Source organism: Centroberyx affinis, unplaced genomic scaffold (genome assembly GCF_046629955.1).
Source record: "Centroberyx affinis isolate AG114_WGS23_722 - 3 ecotype Tasmania unplaced genomic scaffold, CSIRO-AGI_Caff_v1 ptg000348l_1, whole genome shotgun sequence".
NCBI classification, from domain to species: domain Eukaryota; kingdom Metazoa; phylum Chordata; class Actinopteri; order Beryciformes; family Berycidae; genus Centroberyx; species Centroberyx affinis.
In genome coordinates, this window is record NW_027279020.1 from 339439 (window position 1) to 358959 (window position 19521).

At 43.1% G+C, this 19521-nt stretch overlaps 2 protein-coding genes across 2 annotated transcripts; one reads left to right on the forward strand and one right to left on the reverse strand.

Moving 5' to 3' along the window:
• Positions 1-196: 196 nt before the first annotated feature.
• LOC139641141 (envoplakin-like) lies at positions 197-12990 on the forward strand. Its single transcript, XM_071515406.1, has 22 exons — positions 197-335; positions 2359-2458; positions 2602-2756; positions 3108-3231; positions 3443-3574; positions 3733-3774; positions 3999-4160; positions 4515-4622; positions 4890-4985; positions 5094-5204; positions 5525-5671; positions 5832-5986; positions 6144-6241; positions 6381-6553; positions 6683-6861; positions 6975-7113; positions 7315-7508; positions 7660-7810; positions 7947-8030; positions 8165-8281; positions 8826-8918; positions 9109-12990. The coding sequence occupies exons 1-22, from the start codon at positions 295-297 to the stop codon at positions 12598-12600; spliced, it is 6093 nt and encodes a 2030-aa protein (XP_071371507.1). The 5' UTR covers positions 197-294; the 3' UTR covers positions 12601-12990.
• A 5328-nt stretch (positions 12991-18318) lies between these two features.
• LOC139641144 (serotonin N-acetyltransferase-like) lies at positions 18319-19521 on the reverse strand. Its single transcript, XM_071515409.1, has 3 exons — positions 19368-19521; positions 18892-19046; positions 18319-18808 (listed from the first exon to the last, which is right to left on the reverse strand). Exons 1-3 carry the CDS (start codon positions 19519-19521, stop codon positions 18440-18442), a joined length of 678 nt encoding a protein of 225 aa, XP_071371510.1. The 3' UTR covers positions 18319-18439.

A 19521-nucleotide genomic window follows, 5' to 3' on the forward strand; every position in this document is an offset into this window, starting at 1 on the left:
TTGCTGGAATGAAGGCATCAAGAAAAACAAGCATATAAATATAAGCCGAGCATATAAAGTGACAGTGAGCAGTGAGTGTGGAACAGGTCCGCCCGGTCTGCTCCTCCGCTGCTTTTAGTGACGACACACCTGCTGGCCTGGGAGGAGCTGAGACAGGTGGACGCTCCTTAACTGAGAAGAGACACTAATAGAGACGAGGAGTGAGAGGAAGGAAAGGAGAGGAGAGAGAGTGAGGATTTGGAAGATTCATACTGGGACTTAGATTACATAAGCAGGCCTGCACAGTCTCCCAGGATGTTGAAGAAAAAGGAATACAGTCCTGTGAAGATCAGCAAGTGAGTTTGGCCAGTCTCTTGAGTGTGTGTGTGTGTGTGTGTGTATCATGTTTCCAAGTCTTACATTACTGTCCCTTGTCTTCTCCTCTCTTTCACTGTGTCCTGCCTCATGCTGTTTTGCCCTGGAGGGCTGACCGGAATCTGGTTCACTGCACATGTGGGCATTTTTGTACTGTGATCTCATTTATGTCTGGTACAGGACGGAGTTGTTTTATTTTCCGCGTCATTCAAACATACAGCAGAGGTTGGACAAGGTGGGACAAAACCTTGCAGGTAAAGTCTGCGAACCCTTATGGAAAGAATGGTGATCTGACTGTTAACAATACTTTCTATGTGTTAAATACAAATATTTGTCTTCCATTTATTCTTTGTGAAAACTGCACAGGAGAACAGGAGATGCTATGCAAAATGAATGAACACGCCCTAATAATAAATGTCTCGTAGTCTTTTCTCTTGTGTAGTCTGATAATAACAGTAGAAATCTTTACAGATTGAATGTCACAATCCATTTTTACTTCATTTTGCTATACAGTGATGACTTGTCTACCTCGTCTAACTCTTTTCTGTAACCACAACACTCTTTTATTTGTATCTTTGCCAAAGGGGTGTGACATGTTAGTTTATTGATCCAGTAAGCCATTTCTGGCGGCATTCATTAGGCCAGTGCTCTGACTAAGTCGATAGGGCAACAATGTGCTTTAATAGACATTAATCCCTTACACTCTAATCCAACAGAGAAAGTATATAAGAGAGAGTATGTAGAGAGCTATGTAGTAGACCTAGTGGTTGTGCAGGACCTTTGCTGGGAGAACAATGTTTGAGTGGAAGAGTGGGTTGACTTGTGCTGTCATGAGTCATAAAGTCCCATACATTACGATGCTGCCGGCCCTCTTAAGAGGTCTGGAATTGTGCAATATTGACCCTTTTTCTGCTCAGGTCGACTAAGCAAGTCTTTATCTCAATTCCTCTCATTATTATTACTCGTCACCCAGGGGGACACATACATAACCGCTCCCACACAGGTGCGCCTTGGAGCCGAAGGGTTGAGATTGTGACTAAGGGAGTGGCGGGGCCGGATCCCCTGCAGCTCCGTCTGTTTATGTAAATGTATAAATTGACACTTTAGCTTTCATATCTATCAACTCTGAATGTAACTGAGCGTACAGTGTGGTTAACAGTTTGCCTGTCATGCATGATGTGCTTTGCAGTCAGATTGCTTCTGATATTTGTCATTCAATATGATATTTAAACAAGTTAGTTGTGGCATAAAACACTTCAGCTAGTTCAGGTATTTCTCAAGAAAGATATGCAGCACTGCTCCTTTTGTGGTATGGTCTCTCTCCCTGTCAGTAGTGAGCAATGTCTTCCTCATTTTGGACTTTGTCAAACTGCAGAATGGATGTATGTATGTAGCAGCAAGATAAGAACTTGTCTGATTTGAGTCATGGAGCAATGAAGAGGCACTACAAATACTAATCCTCCTGACTGACGACTGTCATTGCCCCACTAGAAATTAATTACACCATGCATTCGATAAGAGATGAATGGTATGACACCTTCAGTCGTCTGTGTCACACCGACTGCATTCCTGCCTGCTAGGGTGGGGGTGTGGGCACTCCCCCACAATCTGTCTCCTGGCTTCTGATCTGGGGTGTGTCTGGATAAATAGTTGGCTTTCATATCATAGTGGAGCTTGACTGACAGAACAAACACCCAGAGGACAAACAGGACTGTAGAAGTGCCGATTATCACCTGCAGATGACTGACATGCCAGCGCAGAGTTGTGTTGGGCAGGTGAAGGAATCTCCTTTGTTCATCCTTTCAATGGGTTTCATTCATCTCCAGCACTAAATTTAGTTCCCTTTGTGCACTCCGGGGGTCTCAGGTAGGTGTTGGTTACCGAAGGTTTGTCGTACTGATTAAGTCTTGAAGAATCAGGTTTCTCTGCCCCATGTTCTGTACTGAATTAGATTAGGCAAGGAGGTTTTTGACCATGATCTTCTCTCTTTCTCTTTGTGCCCAGGACCCAAGCCACTGACCTGGCCATGCTGATTGTTCGCATGCAAAAGAATGCAGACCAGGTAGAGAAGAACATACTGCAGTCAGAGGAGCTGCTGGCTTTGGTAAGAAGTCCATACAGACACACAGGCACACACACATACACTGTACTCCTACTATGAAAATAGAAGCTATAAAGTCATTTCAAAAACACCAAACATACTGATAGATGCTCCTTATAACAGCAATCATTGCCTGTCTATTCCAGGATGCAGAGAATGCGAAGAAGGGGCAGCCAAAGATCCACCAGAAGCAGAATGCAGACAACCTGGCGGAGGCCGAGGGGCTGCTGAAGGACCTCTTCCTGGACGTGGACAGGGCCAAGAGGCTGCAGCACCCACAGACCACCGAGATAGAGAAAGAGTGAGTTCATTCATAGAAATTCATACATGGGCATCACCTTCACTATTTATATTTGTCTAAGAAACAAATTTCAAGCATTTAAGCATAAGCCTTTAGATCAAAATGGCTTTAAGAGAATGGAAAACACAGTACATTCAATCAGGTGTGTCCAAACTTTTGATTGATAGTGTACGCATGCATGCACAGATACACAGACACACCTGACACTCCACATACCATCAATACCATCATGCTAACCACAAACAATCATATCTACTTCTCTTTTTTTTAACCTCTCTCCACCCTTTCTACCAGCCACTGCCTGCCATAATTCATACCCTGATTCCCTGTTCTGGTTTCTCTTGTTCTCAGTGTGAGTAACCTCCACGACCGCTGGGCTAAGGACTGCGCTACCTACCGAGAATTGTATGAGCAGGTCCAGGAGGTGGAGCCGACTCCTAAGATTGGCTGGGCCTCTTTGCTGGATGAAAAACAGGTCAGTCTGATGCAACAACACTTCCTCTAGGAATAGCTATCACTAGTGCTTTGGTTTGATTAAACCAAAGTTTTGGCACAGTTTGCTTTTCACTGATGCTCTCACAACTTTAGTGGTATTCTTGGGTTTTAGCAGCCAAGCAACATGAAGTCTCTGTACTTACCAAGCTTCAGGGGTTTAATGTTTGTTTTTTGTTGTGTTATGTCTGTAGAAACAGATAAAGGCGGAGGAATATGGCCCTACCCTGTCTGATGTGGAGAAGCAGATTGCAGCCCATAACATCCTGCACCAGGAGATAGAGGCCTATAATGCCCAAATAGACCCCAGCAGCTCCACTTCACAGGTAGCAGCACAACAGTACACACTACATGCATTGTGTAGTATGTAGTGCAGGACCACAAAACTGCTTTCTTTAGACAGATGCAGCAGCAATCACTTTGGTTTGTTAAGTGGCAATGGACTAAGCACATTTTCATGCTTCTTTGTCCTCTTTGTTCTTAGGAGCAGTATGCTGCCATCAAAGAGAAATATGCACAACTTTTGGTGAGTTTATTTTTATGTGTTGAAAGTATGAAAGTAAGGCATCATAGTACACAGTCTGTACTCTCAGTGCATGAGAATTCAACCAAGTTAATTATAGTTCATCGTTGACTGGCCTGATGTCTATGCATCTATTTGTGGGTGTGTGTGTGTGGGGGGGGGTGCATACTTTTGTATGTATGCTTACATCTGTGTATATCTTGCATGCACACCTGTGTGTTTTGCAGGAGAGCTCCAAGAGGAGGCGCAGCTGCCTGGCCTCTCTGTATGAGTACATGCAGAGCTGCAGTAAGGAGCTGGTCTACCTGTCAGACCAACAGGAGAGGATCCTCCAGAGAGACTGGAGTGACCGCATGACTGACCCCCCAAGTGTGCGCATGGAGTATGAGGTGAGGAGCTGTTCGGGACACATCACACACTAGACATCTAGACACATACATGTGCCTAGATGGTGACGTCATTATTGGCCGATTTAATTTCACATCTTATTGTATTGTCTTCTGATCAGAGGGAAGTGCCAGGTGGGGAGATTTTTGAAAGAAGAATATTAAAAGGTTGTTAGTCAGCTTGCCTTAAAGCGTAATCCTCTTGGAGCCGGTTACACCAGCTAGCCACCCAACTGGTGTACCCAGTACACTGCATAGCAACTGCTTAGCTGTTGGAAGTATGTGATATTAAATACAGATTAAATACTATGTTACGCTTTCCACTTTCCTTTTCATGTTATTGCTGGTTCCGCAAAGAAATTCAAAAATAATGGACTGCTAGCACATGAAAGTGAGACCAATCAGCTCCAGGAGGAAGGAGATCATCTCATTGAAACGAAACACCCAGGCAGCCTAACGATTCAGGTACAAATATAATGTCCAGCTATGTAAATAATACCAGATATGAGAAACACGTCTCTCATAGCTATGATAACTGTGATACTTTGATAAATATGTAAACATAACCAATTAAATAAGTTGGAAGTGGAATGAATTGAATTGAATTGAATTGAATTGAATTGAATTGAATTGAAGTGAAGTGAAGTGAAGTGAAGTGAAGTGAAGTGAAGTGAATTGAGTTGAGTTGAATTCACATGCTGTCTTTTTTCTATATGACTTGTACATTGTCAGGCTCACAAAGATGCTGTGCAGGGCGAGTGGCAAAGTTTCCTCAACCTGTGTATCGCACAGGAGACGCACCTGGACAACATTGAGGACTACAAGAAGGTAGAGGTTCCCTGACTATACTATAGTAATATTTCTGATTCTGACGCTGCAATATCTTATTCAGTTTGGCTCATTGTTAAAAACTATGCGTGTGTTTGTTCAATACAGTTCCAGCTTGAAGCAGAGACCATGTCTGAGTCCCTCAGGAGACTCAACTCCACTCTGGACCCCAAGTCTCTGGCCAACAAGAGCAACCCTGAGGTCCTGATGGCGCTGGAGGTAGGACAATGTTTTCTACTCACAGGGTTCCTATAAGCAGGTCTGGAAAGTCTTGAAAAGTATGGAAAATGTAATTGACAATTTCTAGGTTTTGCACAAAAAGTATGGAAAAGTTGGAGAAAATATTCTTGCTCAGTCCCGATACATGACTATACATTTTACGTAGTTATCAACCCACTGTCATGTTACATATTGTGATAAGTTGTTTTGAATAAGGCTGATCCTTCAACCCAACCAGAGGATTGTTCTACATCTAACTGGTAACTAGTGGAGAGATTTAATTGAAACTGAAAATTTGTGTTACTTTTGTGTTTTGTCAGGGAGATGAACCAGCGGTAAAGAGAAACGAGCAGCGGCTGGCTGACCTCAAGGAGCTGAGCAGCTCCGTTGTTCCTCTGAAGCTCCGGCGAATCCCGCCCACCAAACCCACCGCTGTCGTGTCCCTGTGTGAATGGGCAGATGAAGAGGTAGGAAAGGATCCGTTGTTAAGTTAATCAATAAGACCGTCAGTCAGGACTCACTCACTCACTCACTCTCTTGCTCACGCATTTACAGACTCACTCCCATAAATATAGAAAGATGATAAAGATAGATGCTTGTAGTTTGTTTGATTCGTATCAATTTTAGGACTCAGTGAGCCGTGGCGACAAGTTGAGGCTTATGTCCAACTCTGACAATAAGAACTGGGAGGTTCAGACCAGCAGCGGGAGGACCAAGACCCTCCCTGGGGTCTGTTTCATGATCCAACCACCTGATGCTGAGGCCCTGGAGAAAGTGGATAGGTACAGAGTGACAGACAAACTTACCACCTATGTTTTCTTTCCAAATGTTTTCATTCATATGATAAAGCCTGTGTTGCAAAAGAAACAACTCCTAACCCTGTACAGACAATTCACCTTTGATGCATTTTGATGAAACAGAGTGTCTCTGTGTGTTTAGTCTGGACAGAGAGCTGACGGACCTGAAGAGGCGTCGGTCGGCCCTAATGACCTCCCTGAAAAGCCCCAGTGTGGAAGTGGTTCGCCCACAGAGAGCAGGTGAGGAGAAAATCAATCAACATTTTTATTTTTATTTTTATTTCCCCCCCACATAAACACCATAAAAGAATCATTGTTGGACTATGCTTGGTCTTATCTGATTTTTCTGTGTATAATTGTTGCCTTCTCTCCTCCTCAGCTCCTGTAGCAAGTGCTCCAGAAGACCCTAACGCTGCGGTGCTAGGCAGCCAACTAGACAAAATCATAAAAGACCTGGACCAGAGCGAACGGGAAACCCTGGGCCGACTGAGGGCCCCCCTGGACCACCGTAACCCTACACAAGACCTGGCCAACAGGCTGAAAGAGCATGAGGTGAATAATAACTTGGTCATGGTTTCAGTAATGCGACTTCACCTTATTTGTGTGCTTAATGATGTGTTCAGCTTGTTCAACAGTGGCTAACCTGTTGTAATCAGTAACTCTCTGTGATGTGCCCTCCAGAAAACTGCTCTGGCTGTAAGGAAGCTGGAGGCTGAGAAGGCTGCGGTCCAGAGAGAGATGGAGCCCATTCTGGCCAAGAAGCCTCTGGGGCCCACCGCCTCTACCCTGCCCGTCAAACTCAGCGTTGCCAACAATAAGTTTGAGAACATCAACTCCCTTGCTGAGCTTTACAATAAAAAGTAAGATGAGAATCAGCATGGCGTCATATTTGTTCATGACGGTTCTTGAAAAACATAAAAATATTTAATGGATTTTTTGATATATGAGGGTAACAAACTCTCCTCTTTACTAGGGCTACAGCCTCCATGTTCCTAGAGAAACAGATCCAGAGCGTGGAAGGTATTGTCTCTGGGTTTGAGGAGCAGCTAGCTAAGGATGGTGCTATCCCTGACACACCTAACGCCCTCCAGACACGCAGCCACCAGCTACAGGTGGCGTACTGTACCATGCAACTACTCACATTTAATACATTTAGACAATTTAAGGATGTAACAATAACTCATATGAGGGGGTAGAATATAGATGTCAAACATTTCTGTTACAATGTGATCCAGCATAAGCATTGTAGTACCTCTGTCATGTTGTTTTTCCTTTTCTTTATATCTTTCCTTTCTCCTTAATCCATCAAACAGGCTATGCGTAAGAATGTTGCCTCAAAGAAGGATGAGATGACTAAATTGGGCAGGGACTTGGAGCTGACAGAGCAAGCATGCAGCTCCCTGCAGAAGAGCTTCCATGAATACTGTCCTGACATCCGCCGCCAGGAGACTGAGGTGAAACACCTGAAGAACCGTTACACTAATGTCAACAATCAACTCCATGAGAGGTGAGAACTCCACATATTGGTAAATGTCATTATTTTAATGTATTGTAAATTTGCCCATGTGCTTTTTGTTTGTAATTCTTCTGCCCTCAATATTTATTCATTTGATAATATGATAAACGATATAATGATGAGTGTTAATCTATTGCTCTAGGTCTGCTCTCATCCAAGAGGCATCCAATAAAAACCAAGGATTCCAGAGTGCTATTCAGTCACTGAATTTCTTCTTGGTCAATCAGCCAAATAATAAGATCAAACCCACTGATGGTGTGGCCCAGATAACATCCAAGCAGAACTCCCAGAAGGTGAGTGGAAGCATTTCTTTACATGCCCTATTAACCTCAGCAAGTGTGCATCAACAAACAAACCTAAATTTGTTTTTGCAATATGATACTGCTTTGGCTTATTAGATGTATTTGCTGAATTATGTCCCTTGTTTAGAGAGTGATGGAGGACATCAAGAAGAAATCAGATGATTTAGACCGAGTCAAGGATCTTTCCCGTGATTTGCAGAATGTCCTGAATGTGAGTTCAGAGAGCATGATTATCTTGATTTGCCATTTCATCTACAACTGAAATGGATGTATTCACTTCACTTCCAATTACCTTGTTAGAAAACCGTGCTGAATCTCTCAATTTTTGTGTATATATTTTTTCAGGAGTATGAGACTAAGTCAAACAAGTATCGTGGCACTCTGAATGATGATGATGATGATGATGAATCAGAGCTCAAGAAACGTCACACCTCAACTATGGCTAATGCTGTACAGAAAAAGGTATGGTGAAAGCCGCCTTAAAGCAACTAAGAACATATGATAACAATTAATTGAGCATTTACTCCTTTAGTTCAGTGTGTTTGGCCAGGTGAGAACAATGCCATTCGAACTCGGGTGGCATCAAATAACCGCACCGAGACCACCTGAAAGTGTGGGTCTCGGTCCTCTTCCAAGTGGACTGTAATGTAGTAGGACTGTAGGTTTGTTAGAGGTCAGAATATAATTGTACCAACTACTGTTACTGTTACAGTCCACTGTTAAAGTTTTGGATTTGTTTGACTTGCTCTCCGGCTGCCAAAATGTCACGAATGACAGTTTACCAAAACACTGTCCCATAAACAAGCTACTTGTGAGCCCATGTGACTTATCTTTTCAAGGCCTAGTTTGCTTGCAAGTGGGCAGCGTGAACCTAAACAAATACAAAAATTCTACAAAGTATACTTTTCAACTATGGTTTGGTGTGATCGCACCCTTAGTTTAATTTTATAACTCAGCTGTCTTGATTTGATTTTTAAGTTTGTGCTGCCTTCTGCTTCTATTGCAGGAGAGAGATCTTCTGAACCTTTTCTCTGAGGTGTCTGCAGAGAATGACCAGCTACTCAGCCAGATGGGGATGGCTAAGAACATCATGGCCAAGGTATGATATTATGCAATAGAAATAATATCAGTTGAAGAATGACACTTCATTTCTTTCATTACTGAAGAATTAATTTCTAGTGATTTGCATTTAGATAATGCATAAAATCATCAAAATGGTTATACTTCACCAGTGCCAGTTATCCTCTGAAGTTACCTTCTCTCCCTTCCATCCCTTTATGTCTGAGCAGAATGAAGAGAAAGTTAGCCAGGTAGTGGTCAATCAGCAGCTGCAGCTACAGAGCCAGAGGCAGAGCCTGAAGGAGAGTGATAGTCTGAAGAAAGAACTAAGTGAGGAGATTGCCAGGCGCTCACATGCTGAAAATGACCTGGACACATTCAGGAAGAGGTTTATGTCTCTGAAGAGTAGGAGAGGTGTGGAGAGGGTAGAGGAGAAGGAAGTGGTGCAGTACTACCGTGACCCCAAACTGGAGGTTGAACTGGATTCCTTGAAGAATAGGATCCGAGATGAGACTGTGAAGAGGTCGGGAACCTGTTCCGAGATAGAGCTTATCAATGAGAAGATTATCAAACTGGAAACGGAGCTGACCAGAGTTGAACCCAAACTGGTGACCAAGGTACTGACTGAATACGAGAGAGACCCCCAGCTTGACAAAGAAGCCACCAGGATTAGAGATGAGATGCGTAGGATAAGGCAGGAGCTCCAAATAAGAGATTCAGAGGCAGTCCATGTGAAAACTGAGCTCACAGTTCTGGCACAGAAGAAACCAAAAATCAAGGCGAAGGTGGTGAAGAAGGAAGTGGTGAGGCTTGAAAAGGACCCAGAGATGCTGAAAGCTGTCCTCACATTCCAGAATGAAATTTCAGAGGAAGGATCCCGATGTAAGTCCCTCAACGATGACATTTTTAGCACAAGGAGCCAAATAAACACATTAGAGAGGGCCATTCCCACCATCCAGCCCAAGGTTGTCACCAAGGTGCTGAAGAAAGTACAACAGGATCCAGAAATGCTTGAAGAGTCAAAGAAGCTTCGGTTATCTTTGGAGGAGGAGAAAGATGAGAATGTTATCCTAAAGAAGGACCTGACCACCCTTCAGCTACGTTACAGTGAAGTTGGTAAGCTCAAGGCTAAAGTGGAGATAAAGGAGATCGTCAATGAGATTTACAGAGTTGACCCTGAGACAGAGGTAGAGCTGGTACGGCTGAGGAAAGAGCTGCAAGATTCTGGCCGAAAACGTACGGACCTGGAGAAAGAAATCAACATAGTGACAACAGATGTGAATACACTGCGCTCCCAGAAACCCAAAGTCGAGTACAAGGAGGTGACCCAGGAAGTGATCAAAGAGGAGAAAAGCCCAGAGGTCATCAGGGAATTACAGAGGCTGAACAACCAGGTTTCCCGCCTGCAGCTCAACTACGACACCACCCTAGAGCTGCTGCTCCGCCTACGTAAAGAGAGAGATGAGTGGAAATCTGAAAAATCCAAGGTGGAGACAAAACTGGTAAATAAAGAGATAATCAAATATGAGAATGACCCTCTGCTGGAGAAAGAGGCAGACAGACTTAGGAGAAATGTAAGAGAGGAGATTCAGCAACGGCGCAGTGTGGAGGAATCTGTTTTTGAGCTTCAACACAAATACATTGTCCTCGAAAGGCAGAAGCCAGAAGAGAGGATTCTAATGCAGGAAGTGGTACGTCTTGAGAAGGACCCCAAACAGATCCTGGAGCATGATAAGTTGAACAAGACCCTGGATGACGAAGTTAAAGTCCGTAGAAAGCTGGAATTAGAGGTTAGACAGCTCAGAACCCTGGTTCAAGAGAAAGAGAACATTCTGGCACAGATGGACGACCGTCAGAAGAAGATTCAAGTAGAGATAGAGCTTAGGCAGATCAAATCTCGCATCTTGGAGCTGGAAAGTGCCCCACCACCCATTGAGGAGAAGATCATCATTGAGGAGATCCTCAAAGTGGAGAGGGACCCCAAGTTGGAAAAACTAACTGATGATTTACGTTCTAACATGGAGACTGAGAGCACCAATATCAGTCGCCTAGAAAGAGAAATCCGCAACCTGAGGATCAAGTTGGAAATTTTGCAAAAGGAGAAGTCCATTGAAAAGGTTGTTTACAGAGAGGTTGTTCGTGTGGAGAAAGACCCAGCGGTGGAGGCTGAGAGGGACCATTTCAGAGAACTAGTGATGCAAGAGAGAAATCTCAGGCGGGACCAGGAAGACAACATTCAGAACATCCACACTAAAATTACCCGTCTGCAGACATCTAAGACTGTGACTTCTCAGGAGGAGACCACTATCACTGGCAACCGAGATGCTCTGCAGAGAGAGAAGGAAGATTTGCTCAGAGATCTCAAAATGCTAGAGTCTGAAAGACAGAACATTAGCCTAACCTTCCAGCAACAGTCTAAATTGATGAGCGAGAGAAATCAGCTGACCCGACATAGGAGTCTCAAGATGGAGTCTGAGGTACAACGCTTGGAGAAAAGCATCTTGGATGAAAAAGACAAAATACACCAAAAGGAGTCCTTCATCATTGAGCTACAGAACAACATGAAGAAAGAGGACCACTCTGAAACTCACACCAGGGAGACAAACCTCTCCACTAAGATCACCATCCTGGATCCAGAGACCGGTAAAGACATGTCTCCCTATGATGCCTACTTGCAAGGGCTAATTGACCGCAACCAGTACATTCACCTGCAGGAGTTGGAGTGCGACTGGGAGGAAATCACTTCAATGGGTCCAGATGGGGAGACCTCAATTCTGCAGGATCGCAAGAGTGGAAAGCAGTTCTCTGTCAAGGATGCTCTGAAGGATGGTCGCTTGACCCAGTATGACTTTGTGCGCTACAAGGAGGGGAAAATGCCCATCTCTGAATTTGCCCTCCTGGTCGCTGGGGAACCCAAAAAGCCCTACTTTCCTCCAATCACAACCCCAAGATCACCCATTAAAGCCACCCCAACCTCTCCCTTGAACTCCATGCCAGCTTCACTAAGGTCCTCCTACCCCAGCCTCAATACTCAAAGAAGCAGCAGTTTGACCAACCTGAGTCTTTCAGTAGGTGATGAGTTATACCCCATCTCTGGTATTTTTGACACCACCACTGAAAGCCGCATGTCTGTGAGAAGTGCCCTGACCCGCAAACTCATCGATGCCGACACAGCTCTAAAGCTCCTGGAGGCACAGTCAGCCACAGGTGGAATTGTTGACCTCAACAGAAAGGACAAACTGTCTGTTCACAAGGCAGCTGAGCATGGTCTCATTGACACAAGTCACATGTATAAGCTTCTGAATGCCCAGAAGGCCTTCACTGGAGTGGAGGATCCTGTGACCAAGGAGCGTCTCTCAGTGGGACAGGCTGCAGAGAAAGGCTGGATACCCCACGACAGTGCCATGAGGTACATGGAAGCACAGTACCTGACTGGAGGGTTGGTGGATCCCACCAAAGTAGGCCGCCTCAGTGTCCAAGAAGCTCTCGCCACCAAGGTGATTGACAGCACAGCAGCTAAAGACCTGCAAGATGAGTCTTCCTACAAAAAAGAGCTGGTGGACCCCATCACTAAAGAAAACATATCATACAAGCAGGCAATGGATCGCTGTAAGAGGGACATCAGCACAGGGCTCTTGCTGCTTCCTGTATCCTCCACTGATGCCACAAATGCCCCATCATACTCAAACTATCGGTTCAGTACCTCTCACAGCAAAGTCTAAACCTGTGCAGTTTAAAAAATAGCCTTTAATTTACCACTGCTGCTGGTGCTAGGTGTATGGTAACAATAAGCAATGAATACATGACAAGAAATAAAAAATATTTGATAAAAAATAAGGTACTTTCATATGCTTACAGCATGCTTAGAACATCATTGTTCTCATTTTTGGTGAAACTGTACATGTGCATCTGTTCTTTTTTAATATTATTTCAGGAAATGCTGTAAACGTTGGATGATAATGTTTGTATGATAATGGTTTTGAATGTTTATTGGTTTTCCAGCATTCTTGAGCTAAATCCAACATAAACACCATTTGATAAGTGCTCATTAAACTACATAAGCCTTATATTGATTTTTGTCTGTCATCAGTTATTAAAATTTTCACATTTGGCGCATTTTTCACATTTTTTTAGAAATGTTAGAATTTTTAATCATGAGAATATAGTATCTAGTACCTTGTGAAGTGAATCAATGTGTAGATAAACAAAAGGAGATTTGGGGTATTCACAATATTTATCACAGGAAAACAGTTTTCATTATATAGAACACCATTGGATGTCAATAATTCAGTGACAAATGCATTCTTTATAGATGACAGTACCACACAAAAGGGTATGAGCATCTGATATCCTGTTCAGTTCATTCTGACCTCTGCTGTGTTCCATTAGTATTAATATGGGGTATAAACACAGCATTGTTCATTGTCCTCTGACAGGTCAGATGACAATATTAAGCTTAGCTAACTGGTGTGCCACTAGTAAGCAACAGCTCACTACAACAGTAATGTGCAGAGGGCCATGTCAAAATGCACAACTCATCAAAGCTTGAAGTGAATTGTTCTCTCAAGCATGGCATCATTTACTGACCCAAATAAGGGATTCTGGATCCTGCCCCCTTTCAGTTGTGAAAATAAATAAAGGTGTAATAGGCGTGTAAATCAATTGCCTTTAACTACATCCAATGCTAATATAGACTGAAAAAATAAAAGATTGAAAAAATAAATTGGCAGAATGAATTTAAATCCATGCCTCGAAGAATCCAGGCTGCTGTGGAAGTATAAGGGGGTCCTATGGTACTAGTTAGGTGTACCTAATAAAATGGATACTGAATGCATCTTGGGCTATACTGAGGTATGCTGAGGTTAGGGTTGTTGAAGTTCATGTCATGCAAGCAAATCCACGAAACCATCATTCCACAGTGTCAAAGGACACATCTTGCAGGTGCGAACATCACCATCATCTTTCATAGATATGAGTAAAATCACATGTACTCCTGGCTGGGATTATGTTGCGGTTACAATTTTACAGTTTTTCTCTAACCCTTTCGGAAAATGCATCTCACGCAAAATGGCTGAAGTCTAAAATACAATGCCTGTAAACCCTGGTGAGTCATATGCTTGGAGATGATGGATTAAGGATACAGATTATATATGACTCACATAAACATGCGGTACGTTAGGGGTGACAAGGACATACGCATGGGTCTGGGGGATCAGGGCACATGTGACAAGAGGCCCTGTCTGATTGAGGACTGTGCTTGATATGGACCTAAGCAAAGTCAGACATAGAGGACTGAAATCTGTTTAGGAGTGAAACCCTCTAGATTTTCTCTTCTGTGTAGTTCCACAACACACGACCCTCTCAGCAGGCATATTTATCTAGTTGATTACATCAGCAAATGGTACACCAGTTTAAATTTAACTGATAAATATGTGACCTGAGAACGCCTAGGAACTATCTGGTGTTTTTTAGTTTTCCATATATTTTTGCGGTATTTCAATCTGTGGAAGCTGCTTTGCCTGCCTTGGGTACACAAACTATGAATAGTATGTCTTACATTAGATGTAAGCAAAGCTCTAAAAATCCTTTTTTCCTGGCAAAGGTTTAAAGGTCCTAGTTGTTGGGAGTGTCTGAGAGACCCCATGTGACCCCATTGGAATATGCAGCCTCTCTGCTGGGATGTCTGCCTGGCAGATTACCTGGTTACTGAAAGGACTTTGTGGGATTACTGCACATGAGCCTGTCTGGAGGCCGAAGAGGCCCCCTTGTATGTCTAGAGGGGGGGTAAAGGATGTCGTCTGATGGTTGAGTCATCCGAGTAAAAGTAGTTGGCTAACATGATGCTTTAATGATAAAACCAACAGGGAGCATGTACTGTTGGCCTAATAATTTTATATCATATCATATCATATCATATATCATATCATATCATATCATATCATATCATATCATATCATATCATATCATATCATGTATCATATATCATATATCATATCATATATCATATCATATATCATATCATATATCATATCATATCATATATCATATATCATATCATATCATATCAGGACCTTTGTTTTCATGGCACTCTTTTATCTGGCTACTTACCCTGTTGATGCTTGTGGAATGTTCACTTATTTTACTGTTGCACTTATTGTAAGTTGCTCTAGATATGAGCGTCTGCTAAATGCCTACATTGTAAATTGTAATTGTAAATATCAGAGAACAACACTGACATACCACTGGGATTGTTTGATGACAGTGATGTTAACAGGACTAATTGCAGAAAGTGGACACACCCAAAATTAGTGCATAAACTAGTACACAGAAAACTAGTACATAATAAGGGAAAGAAAGTCACTCACTCCTTATTATTCCTTATCGTCCTGTTAAGATCAACGAAACTGCAGCCATGCAATGCGAGAAAAATAAAATAAAGTCTTAAAGTGTACAACCTTTAGGTCAGATTCTGGGATGTTTCTATCAGTACACTTTCTATCAATGGTGACCTAAGTAGTGAAGGTTTTGCCACACAGTGCTCTGCTATGATGACTTCCTAAAAACCTGTTAAATAACCCAGAATTTGACAGCGTCACACACCCCTACATAGAAACAGTGCCTACAAAGACACATGCTGCAAATGGATAACCTGACAGGAGCGTATTTGCACTGATTGGACCATTTGCATGAGTGATGTCATGTAATTGGCAGCTCCTTTTTGTTTTGCTGTGTGATTATTTCCATAATACTAGACCACAGTGCTCTTGTTTTAAACCCTGACAATTTGAACATTTGTCTCTTACTCACTCATTCACTCTCTCTCTGTCTGAATGAGGATGACAAAGCCTCCAGTACACCTGCCCTGTAATTATTTCAATACCACATAAGCTGCACTTAAAGCAGAGGGAGTGGATCCTTACTCAGTGAGGCTTGTCTTGCCTGTTACATCACCAAACAGCTATATCATGAGCCTTGATAAAATGGGTGAAGCTGTTATATAAACATAAAAACATATCAACATCAATGCACAAAAACATGTAAAACAAGACAGAAGAGTCAGAAATTAAGAACATCTTCATCCATACAAAAAACAGCATTAAAATAAACAGCACGAACGATGAAGTCCTACAAAATACATTAACCAGAGTTAAGTAATTGGCACAGGAAAGAAGAGTTCCTCACTCTGTTAGACTTGCCCTTCAGCGGTCCATACCTCCTGCCAGAGAGAAGAAACTCAAATTCCCCATGAAGGGGATGGAGGGGAAACTCCAGTGAAGCTCTGACTTTGCTGACAACCTGCTGGTCAGAGATGTCAGGTAGCTTCTGCAGCTTGACACTGATGATCTTGCCAGCCATCTTCATGATATTCTGCAGTTTGTGTCTGTTGGCTGAGGAAGGGTTCCATACTATGCAATTATAGAAGAGGTGACAACTGATGCAACTATTGAGTTGTAAAAAAAAAAAAGAGTCATGAGCCCTCTACACCTCTTCAGCTTCCAAAAAGCAGTGATGTTGTCATCAACTGTCAGCGTATTATCAGTTATGGTGCCTAGGTTCTTACAGCACTACAAGAGGCCTACTCTGCCCTTTGGCTGCTTCCTGAAGTCCACACACATCTTTTGTTTTGGCTACATTCAACTCTAAGAATCGGTTGTGATACCACTGAACAAAGTCATCGACAACATGTCCATGACCCAAATTCCCATCCTGTAGTATGACACAATCATCTGCAGACTCCAGGATGTGTCTGTCAGGATGGCTGCAGTCATTGGTCTACAACATATGTAAGAGGTGGGAAAGGACACAGCCATGGGGTGAACCAGTGGAAGAGCAATTAACTAGGATGTAATAAATGCAGTATACGCTATTAGAGTTATTAGGCCGATGGTCCTTTGTTAAATATCATAATTTGACCAGTCATGTGGCTCACTGCTGATATAATGGTGGTTCCTCTCTGACCTCAGCTACAGAAAAACAGTCTGTAAAACCTGCAATGCCTTTCTTTTCTATGCTTATTTTATTTATTCATTTAATTGTTCAAAAATGTTTTTGTAAATTAATTCTTCATTTAAACTCAGTAATGTATCCCAGAGTTCCCCTTCTATTGAATAGGTGCAGGACCTGCTGACCCTATTTCATTAATCTGAGTTTCAATGGAGAGTTTTAGTGTCCCATGATGGCTTTTACAGCCTTCTTCTTCTGGGCCACGCAATGAAGACTTGTAATTTTATACTGAATATTGGCACAAAATATTAGCTATTGGCGTATTCAATACAAAAGGATTGGCATTGAATTTCAACAACCCATATCAATTGAACCCTACTCACCATGTGCTGATCCAGATTGGCCTTCTGTCTCATTTTTGAAGTGAACACTCAGTGCCAGGTTTGCCCTTCAGTGCAGTGGGAGTTGCTCACCCTGGCATGTTAGTGGATTAAACCTGAGACGGTGACTGTGTCATGGATTAAGGCTTCATTCAAGAGGGAAGGCTTCCCGCTTGCTGGCCTATGTCTCTAGTGAATGCAATTCAGAGTTTAAGATATTTGCATAAACACAGTAACATACACCAGAGAAGTTAAGGGGCCTCAGTAATGATGATGAAAAGGCCAGGTATTCATGGGATGGGATCTGCAGAAATGTTTTGATTAGATATAAATAGTTCAGTTGGATGGTTGTACAAGACTTGTATTTTGACTGATGTTACCTTTTGGTAAAAATGGCACAGAGTGGTTTTTCATCTGATTAAAAAACAGTATAAAACATTTTATTGAAGTTGTGATTCTGTAATAGACAAAGGACCCCAAAGAGAAACAAACTGACACAAAATGGCAATACTTTCATTAGGCTGAAAACCCAGCTGTTTATGTTCTAACTCACCAAAACCTATAGATGTTGGTTTAAGTGAGGTCAGTGGATCCGCTGGCTAACTGATGAGTGGATCCTCTTTTAAATCCTCCGACGTTTACAATAGCTAAAGCCCCCTAATAGAGCGGGAGGAGCTGCGGTTGAGCTGCTAAAGCCTGGTGATCACTGACGTCAGCCCATAGTTGTGGGAAGCCCAGAAAGGTGCTAAGCAGCAGACAGCTTACAGCCCACGTATCCAAGTGTCTAACACAATACTCCATCAATGCAACTAACCTCAGGTCAGCACAATACTCTTTTGCACTCACATGTGAGTGAAACACACAATGTAGACTCTAACAAAAGTGGATTTGATTACATATGATACAGTACATTACAGTATAGTACATTCTTATAGTCATTCTTATTATACAACCTCACAGTAAAAGAATTTCACACAGACAGACACAAGTTTCAATATGAGAAAGTGGTGGTATTCTTATATTGATGATTGAAGTCACAAAGGATAAGAGGAAGAAAAAGTCTGAAGAGCCAGACGAAGCAGCCATTGGGAAAAAAGTAACTGACAGTGAACCTTGAATACTCACCAAATGGTGAACAATGGACTAAGACTACAACACTAATTTTTTTTGTTCCTTTTTGATTCAAGATAAGCTGCACAGATGTATCGTCTCGTTCGATGATAAAAAAGAAACCCTGTCATACATCGAGGTGTTCGTCAGGCTTTGGTGTCGGCAAAGTCAAGGGATGCTGGGGGAAACGAATCGCTTCGCTGTTGCGCCTCATGTAGGCGTGGCCGCTGATGGGGTACCACATCTCCGTGAAGGTCAGGTTGGCCACGGTGATGGCACAGCGGCCCAGCACCTTGAAGCCTGACTTGCGGTAGAAGGGGATGAGGAAGTCTTCGCACATCAGCACAGCCCGGCGCACGTTGGGCAGGCAGCGCAGGTACTGCAGGTAGCGCCACATCAGAATGGGACCTTTGCCTTGCTGCCTGAAGGTGCGATGGACGGCGAGTACGTGGATGTGGACCGTGGAGCCGCAGGGCTTGTGAAGAGTCAGCGCATCCTAGAGCAAAGGTAGACAGTATTAGATGAGGAAAATGGTGGATGATAAAGGCATCGCGGAGAGTCAGCGTCAGGGTGTCTTACTGTGGTGAGCCGGTCCTGGTCCCACAGAGAGCCGATGATGAATGCCACCAGCCGGCCCTCCTCAAACCAGCCCATGGACAGTTCTGGACACAGTGTGAGGAAATGACGCACCTCATCCAGGTGGAGGGGGCACTCTCCTGATACTGAGATAAAGGCTGGGGAGGGAGAGAGAGAGAGAGAGAGAGAGAGAGAGAGAGAGAGAGAGAGAGACTCAGACTCAAAGGTTGAAATTACCATGCGCAAAGCTGGTTTGTCACTACTTTTAAGCAGGTTTTACCATGGTATACAGATCTAAAAAAGTCAATGAAAAGGACATTCAACAGGTGACAATTCCTATGCAAAAAAGGGGAATATCTATCCAATAGGTTTTTACACTGGGCCATCCCTTGATGTAATGGCCATTTCCACTCAGCAAAACTTTTACTTTTAGACTCTATGTCTATTTCAATAGGTGACTGATAGCATGAGTAACTTACCCTCCCTCTCGATTTCAAAGACGCTTATGGCATCTTGCGTGTTGAGCGGCCGGACCTCGCTCGCGGGCAACGTGTGTCTCCTTTGAATCCCAGGAGAAACAGTAGTTGGTGACTGCATTGGTTTGATGAAAGGCTGCGCGCCCACAACGGACAT